An 8,077-nucleotide genomic window follows, 5' to 3' on the forward strand; every position below is an offset into this window, starting at 1 on the left:
GATTTCAACACTTTTTTTTTCATAAAGTATGAGATCCACGATTCATATATGAATTTATTTTAAAAAGTTGTATGAGATCTCGACCGGTATCATTAATCAAATTAACATATATTTTTATGACATTGATGATTGATGTTTAAGATTAGGATATCATCGTCAAATCCTTAATTTATTAAATTTAGGATTAGTTTTTCTAAGTTTTTAGAATTAGAATTAGTATTTTTGGTTTATTAGAGATAGGATTCCTTTGTCTTTCAATTCTCTATAAATAGAGTGTATTTTTGTATTTACAATTTTTGATCATTAATAAAAAATAGAGTTTTTTTAAAGAAATTTTTTTTATAAATATAACAAACTACTAAAATATTTACAATCCGTAGAGTAAACACACAAAACTTATAAAGTTATCATTTTTTAAATATTTCAAGTTTTCCTTCCATATTTCTTCTCTTCAAAATTTTCTATTATCTTTCTTCCTTTCCTTTTCTTTTTTTCCCCTATAATTTCTTTCTAGATTTCTATCGTTTTTCTCATTTTTCTCTCCTTTTTCTCTTCTTTTTTATTTCTTTCCATCGTCTTTCTTCTTTTCCTCTTTTTTACATCGTTTAGATTAGGGTAACCAAATCGATTGTGATAAATAATCTTGAAATTTTTTTACGTCATTTAGATTAGGGTAACCAATTCTAAAAGATTGTGTACCAAATCTAAACGATCGTGCAAAAAAAATTAAACAATCATCTACCAAAAGAATTAAAAAAAATTATTTAGCTAAATCTAAACGATCGTGTACCAAAGAATCTTGAAAAAATAAACAATCGTGTAAACAAATCTAAACAATCGTCTACCTAATTTTGAAAAAAAAAATTGTTTAGATTTGGAGAAATCTAAACGATCGTGTAGCCAAATCTAAACGATTGTTCACCAAATTAAACGATAAAATTGAAAAAAAATAAATCATTTAAATTTGGCTATCCAAATCTAAACGATCGTGTACCAAATGATAGTCAAATTTAAACAATCGTGTACTAAATATATTACGCGCGTTGTTGATGGCATGGTTGATGGGACATTTTTGGTATTTTTCATTGTGGGTCTATGGTATTTTTCCGTTTTCGGAATTGTTCTATACAGTGTAAATATTTTGTCGATTTGTTATATTTTTTAAAAGACTATTTTTTAAAAAAATAGAACAAAATGCGAAAATATTTATACCGTATAGAATATTTTTGAAAAAGGAAAAAAACACACGAGCCACATGAAATAACAAAAATACCTCGTGATTAATTGGTCACGTACGACCTAATAAAATGATTTTGTACCTCGTCTAAACGATCTTATACCCTTGTACCCAAAGTCTAAACGATCTTGTACGGGTACCCAGTCTAAATGATTTTGTATATTTGTACCTAGTCTAAACAATCTTGTACCTAGTTTAAACGATCTACACGATCTTATACCCTTGTACCCAACTAAATGATATTATTGTACTCTTGTACCCATTCCTAAACAATCTTGTACCTATTGTACCCAGTCTAAACGATCTTATACACAATCTAAACGATTTTGTACTTTTGTACTCAGTCTAAACGATCTTGTACCCAATTTAAACGATTTTGTACCAAATCAAAATGATTTATTAGTGATAGTGGTCTATCTTTGTGTATTTGGGATAGACAATTGATTTGTTTATATATTGGTACATGATCATTTAGATCATGTACCAATATTATTTAGATCTTGTACCAAGAAAAACAAAAGATGAGAGATGAAGAAGAAGGAAGAAATTCAGGAAGAGGAAATGAAGAAATTGTAAACAAGAAGAAGGTGGAATATGAAGAAGGAGAAGTAATAATATGAAGAGGAGAATAATAGATTAGAAAAAAAGAAGTGAATTGAAGAATGGTTCCACAATATTCAAAACCAACAAAGGAAAAATTTGGAATTTATGAAAAACAATGGTGGTTTCATGAACTTTAATTTTTTGTTACAAGGTTAGTAAATATTTTTGGGTTTTGTTACATTTATTTAATCCTAAAAATAATGGGTTTCTCTTTAATTTTGGGCTACATGGTTTCAAATCATAAATATCACTTTGATTCCAGAAGCCAAAAAGTTCATACTAACTCAATTGGAAGAGTCTCGAGCTTTATTTCATTTTTAACTTGGATTTGGAAAGTTTTGCATCAAGATTTTTCAATTGGAGTCCACCACACTCAAAGATCTAAGAGATGGAAGCTTTACGTTATCACCTCAAACTTGAGGATGAGAATTTTTAGTTTGTTACTTGAATCATTTTTCACTTTTACCTTCATTTTCATTTCAAAACTCGAGGACAAGGTTTTCTTAAGATGAATAAAATGATGTAAAATTAGTTTATTTGGTTTATTAGGATTAGAATATTATAGTCAAATCCTTAATTTATTAGGATTAGGACTAGTTTCTTTTTAAAAAAATTTATTATGAACATGATTAGTTTCTTTGGTTTATTAGGATTAAGATTAGTTTCTTTTGGTAATTAAGATTATGATAAGTTTGTGTGAGACTCATGTAAGTTTAAATATATTTGAATTAAGATTAGCTAAGCGACAATGTCCCATGAAAGTTTCCCATGCCTTTGAACCTACAATGATACAAATTTAAGTTTAAATATATTTTAATAATAATATGAAATTAAAGAACGTAAAAATTAAAAATTATGGAACTCAATGAAATGAACGTAAAAATTAAAAATTATGTACCATTATGCTAAAAAAAGCAGGTGGAAATATTCTTTCCAGTTTGCAAAGTATGATAATGATATTTACTTGCATCCGGTCCAAATCACTTACTCTTATCATCATCGCACATAGGTCATGGAAAAAACTACAAAGCTCGGTAACAACGGTGTACGCATTTTTTGATAAGTGTACTCGAATACTAATAGGTAAAAGCCGATGAAGCAATACGTTACAGTCGTGAGTCTTAAGACTTGATATTTTTTCATTCTCTCATTCACACACCGTGAAATATTAGAAACAAACCCATCTTGAAACTTAATCGATTTCATGTAGTTACAAAATGCAATTTATTCGCTGCTAGTCATAGTGTAACTTGCATGAGCCTTCACCAATCTGTTACTGACTTCTATTAGGTGTAGATCTTTTCTTATTTTCAAATCCTGAAGGTTCAACTAAGCATTCGTAATATCCTTTGTTTTTCCTTCAATGTTTAATAGTGTACCTACTAAGTTGTCATAAATCACTACAAGAATTTTGGCCTTTAATGTCGGTTTAAAACCGACATTAAAGGCCTTTAATGTCACTTGGCAACCGACATCTTTGTGAGCGTTATTAAAGGCCTTTAATGTCGGTTGGGCTTTAATGTCGGTTTAAAAACGACATTAAAGGCCTCTTTAATGTCGGTTTAAAAACGACATTAAAGGCCTTTAATGTCAGTTTTCAACCGACATCTTTGATGGTGTTATTGAAGCCCTTTAATGTCGGTTGGGCTTTAATGTCGGTTTAAAAACGACATTAAAGCCCTCTTTAATGTCGGTTGAACTCTAATATGTCGGTTTAAAACCGACATTAAAGCCTAGTTTTTTTTTCATTTTTACAAATTTATTTTTATTTAATTGTTACATTATTGTCCTATAGACCGACATTGGGTCAATGTAGATAAATATGTTTTTCACACGCCAACAAATCAATGAAATTCATATTATGTTAGAAACTATAACATTTGTCTTTTACATTTGAATACACAAAATAAAATATTAATATTATGTTTATATATACATTCTACAATAGTACATGAAAAAAATTCTAATACAAGAATTAAATAATTAAAAATCCTAAATGCCTTCTCAGTCTTCAATTTTCAACGGTCGCTTGACCATTTCTACACAATCGCTTAGCTTTCAACCCGATATCACTTCAATTATCTACAAACAATATCCAAATAAACCATTTATATGAATAACAAAGCTGTTTGAAGTACTGAAATTGCAGAAAAGGATGAAAAGTTCTTAATATTGCCCACCAAATGAATAATCAACATTTTTTTACATAACATTATTATGAAAACCAATATCAATCTATAAAGAAATAAGCAACATCAACACAATAAGCTGAAAAGTAAAGCTCAGTTATAGTAACTTCATTATCTGCTGATACTTGGAGATGAATCAAAATGAAAACAAAAACTTATGATTCAAGAGAAAGAAAAGCTACTTTACGTGAAAGGACAGAAAACAAATTCCTAGTCCATGCATGGGTAATATACTTCCTTCCAGAATGAGATTTCTTTCTTTACCCCATTTGAAATAATTTTGCATGCCTCCACCATTCCACTTTTACTCATGACCTTCTCCATTCACAACACAGTCTCACAACTTTAATTGTTGATAAAGGAAATTATTCACAAGTTTATAAGCCTATTTACGTTACTTTATTTTATTTCAAGGAAAGAAAAACAACCTTAGAACATGTTACTAAATATACATCTTAGAGATAAAATGCTCAAACTCAAACACAAAGCTAAGACAGCAGACTAGAACAACAAAATGAAGCTTGCTTTAAGTTATAGCTAAGTCAAATAACCTGAATCTATAATGGAAGTGTTTGAAGCATCCGACAATAGGGGGCTGACTTCTCTAAAGCAAATAATAGGCAAAGCACGCTTCGGTATCTTTCTTGCTTTTGTGATGTCCTGAAAATATTGCATATAGTAAGAAAACCGAGATACAAAGAGAGATTGCAATTGTAATGACTGATAACATACTTGCAAATCTAGCATAAAGTTTTATAATAGAAAACACCCACGTCACTACAACGCATAACAAATCTATGAGTTTTATGCTTGTTAAAAGATTTGCAGCAATCACTGAAGCCATCTGCCAAAAATCAAGGAAAATATCATCATTAGGAAGGAATAATACAATTTAAAAAACACGCATGAATCTGGCCACGAGCACAACAGATCTTGTTATCTTAAAATCTCAACTATCCTTAGTTAATTAACAAATATCTCAACGTTGCTTGAAGGATCCTACAATCCCACAGCACCACCTCAAGAGGTAAGCAATATTCCAAGTCCTTGAACTAAACATTTATCATACTAAATTAAGTGTTGAGGCTACAATACAAATTCTCTTTACAAGTTAGTTCATATGTACTCATCAAACCAAGTGGAGCTTCTTGGTCAAGGGTGTATTCTATATTCCATTAGAGCTATGTTAAAAATTTGACTTATAAAACCAACATAAAGATAGAGTGGATGGAAAATGTACATTAAGTTGATAAAATGTATGAAATTAGAAAATGTTGAATATAAAAAATTGTATCTTCACTTTCTTAAAATATTTTTTTCCAATTAGAATTAAAGTAATTGTTTTTTAAACTTACAAGTACCTAGAATTATAAAGCAAAAGGTGAATGAGCAAAGAATCCAAAGTACAAAACTCAACCACTATTCCTGAAAAGTATATCATTCAAAAACAACTACAGAGGACCAATGAAACAATTACCCGAAACAAGCAAGCGTTTTAATTATGAATGCCCTAATCAGAATCGAAAGAAGAGTGAGGACAACTAGCGTTCTTCTATGCTTTTTTACTATGTTTAATTGATGCCACCTTACGAAATTTACCAATCTAATCCATTTGAAGAATCAACAATCCGATGTTGTTTATTCAATTAATCCAGTGAGCAAGAGTAAATAAGTCATTCCAAACTTACCCATCTCGCGGATCCAGTCCGGTGTAAGTTCTCGAATTCGAGATCATCGTCATCCTCATTGCCGGTTGGTGCTTCAATTACACTGAGGGCGTTTCTCTGTAGCTTAACTTCAGTGCCATTCGTGAGAACCTGATGATTTTTTAATTTCAAAATTAAATGTTGAACCTAGATTATATTTTATGATCATGGTGACCCTGCAGGTTTCAAAAGAAGAATCACTGTTCTAAGTCTAACATCAAGGAACACAACATCTAGATAAACATGGAGATCTCCTTAAAATTATGAAGTGCCAAATGTTTTCCACCATCTTCTACCATTCAAATTACCAGAGAAATGAAAACAACAAAAAGATCAGCTCCCCCTGCATCAGCCAATCTGTTTGTACATAATTTCTTGCATAGAAAATAAACATTCTCCTCACTGCAAAATTGAAAACACAAAAATACTTCAAAGCTTGTACTGAGTTTGAGGCCTATCAGAGTTCTTGTACTGAGTTGATAAAAAAAAAAAAAAAAAAAAAAAGAAAAAGAAAAAGAGAGTTTAGGAGAGTGTTGTCCAAGAAATATCATCATAAGGATTTTATTATGATTCAAAAGTATTCAATACAAAAGACTAACCCCACATATCATCGGAAGGATTTTATTATGATTCAAAAGTATTCAATACAAAAGACTAACCCCTACAGAGGATTTGATGTCAAAGTATGCATTTAAAAACTAAAATGAAATTAACCAAAACATTAAACTAACTGCAAAATATATTTTCTTAAACTGATGATAACTACATACACAACTCACTACGTCAGTCATAATATATCATCTGAAGGATTTTATTACAATTCAAAAATATTCAATACAAGACACTAACCCCTATAGAGGATTCAAGGACAATGTATGCATTTAAAGAAACTAAAAAACCAACAAAACTATTGAACTCCCCCACTACATTCAGTTCTACTATACTTTCGTCAATTGATGATATCATAGTACACACAATACACATTATCATTTCAATGACTAACCTCAGCAGCACGGATTTTGTCTGGGCGAGAAACATAATCCTCAAGATCCACCTCATCACCCAAGTTCATTTTGGCAGTACAAACCTACAAGAAAATCGTGAACAAATATGACTCATTATCATGTAGCAAGAACTCAAGAAGCAAAATGTAAATCTCAACGCATAAATAGCCAAAACTATAGATGTCTTGTCTATGTTATTTCCCCTAACTAGGAAGATCTGAAGAGGGAAAATGGGCTTAAAATAAACTAGAAACAACTGCTGCTATATGACAAGGGAAAAAATTGAGTTTAAAATAAACTATGTAAGATTTACCTGAAATACCAGCCTCTTTTGTCGGCGATCCGGTAAAGGGAATTAGAAGTATGAAGGAATTAGCTCTTCGAATCCCCAACTTTCTCCCACACCAAACCCTAGTCACTGGCCATCTTTCAATCACCGTTAACACCTCTCCGACGCGCACCACCTCCTCTGCTACTCGTCATCTTCGTCTCTCTATTTGCCTGTCATCGTATAGCTGAAACGTCAGCATTTCCTCCGTCCGAATCTTAAATCTCCATCGCGAAGTCTGTCTATTTCGTTTGAACCATTCGGGTGTTAGGCAAATCGCTCTTCTCCGACCAAGATCCGTTCGTGCCATTCTCTTCTCTGTCTAAGCGTATTATAAAATATGTTGTGGTTGGGTGTTATTAAAAGGTATATTTGTTGTAGTGACGGCGACGGTGGTGGCGAGGGCTGGACGTGAACATGGTTGAAGAAAAGGACTCCCGACGGTGGTGGCAAGCATAACAGTGTTTGAAGAAAGTGAGGAGTGACGACGGTGACGGCGGGCACGGGCTGGGCACGAGGGACGATGGTGGTGGTGGTGGCAGCGATTGTTCAGAGAAGAAAGGGAAGATTGTTAGATGAGAATGAGGAGGGAAGAAGAAATTGGAAGGATGAAATCGTGTGGGTGATTGAGAAAGAGTAAAGTAAGAGAGAGAAAGTCATTTTTTTATAAAATAAAAAATTAAAATTAAAATTAAAAAGGAGCTTTAATGTCGCTTTTCTAAACAAGGATGTTTAATGTCGGTTTTAAACCGACATTAAAGCTCCAGCTTTAATGTCGGTTTAAAACCGACATTAAACATCCGTCTTTTCAAAAACGACATTAAAGCTCTTTTTTCATTTTTTCCAACCGACATTAAAGGCCAGATTTGTTCTAGTGAATGTTCTTTTCAATATGCATTACATCCAATTTATGACGTATTAGTAGACTTGGCTAGTAAGGCAGATCGAAGAAGATACTTCTTTTCGTCTAGTTCAAAGTTCTCTCTCTCTCTTTTTTTTTTTTTTTTATC

The 8,077-nt window shown here is 31.7% G+C and overlaps 1 protein-coding gene across 1 annotated transcript; it reads right to left on the minus strand.

Moving 5' to 3' along the window:
- Positions 1-3,801: 3,801 nt before the first annotated feature.
- Positions 3,802-7,243, minus strand: LOC103496204 (uncharacterized). The gene is made up of 7 exons (XM_051086321.1): positions 7,053-7,243; positions 6,739-6,822; positions 6,044-6,137; positions 5,718-5,846; positions 4,762-4,873; positions 4,581-4,689; positions 3,802-3,922 (listed from the first exon to the last, which is right to left on the minus strand). Exons 2-6 carry the CDS (start codon positions 6,792-6,794, stop codon positions 4,634-4,636), a joined length of 447 nt encoding a protein of 148 aa, XP_050942278.1. The 5' UTR covers positions 6,795-6,822; positions 7,053-7,243; the 3' UTR covers positions 3,802-3,922; positions 4,581-4,633.
- Between the last annotated feature and the right edge of the window lie 834 nt (positions 7,244-8,077).

This window comes from Cucumis melo, chromosome 6, assembly GCF_025177605.1.
Source record: "Cucumis melo cultivar AY chromosome 6, USDA_Cmelo_AY_1.0, whole genome shotgun sequence".
Taxonomy (NCBI): domain Eukaryota; kingdom Viridiplantae; phylum Streptophyta; class Magnoliopsida; order Cucurbitales; family Cucurbitaceae; genus Cucumis; species Cucumis melo.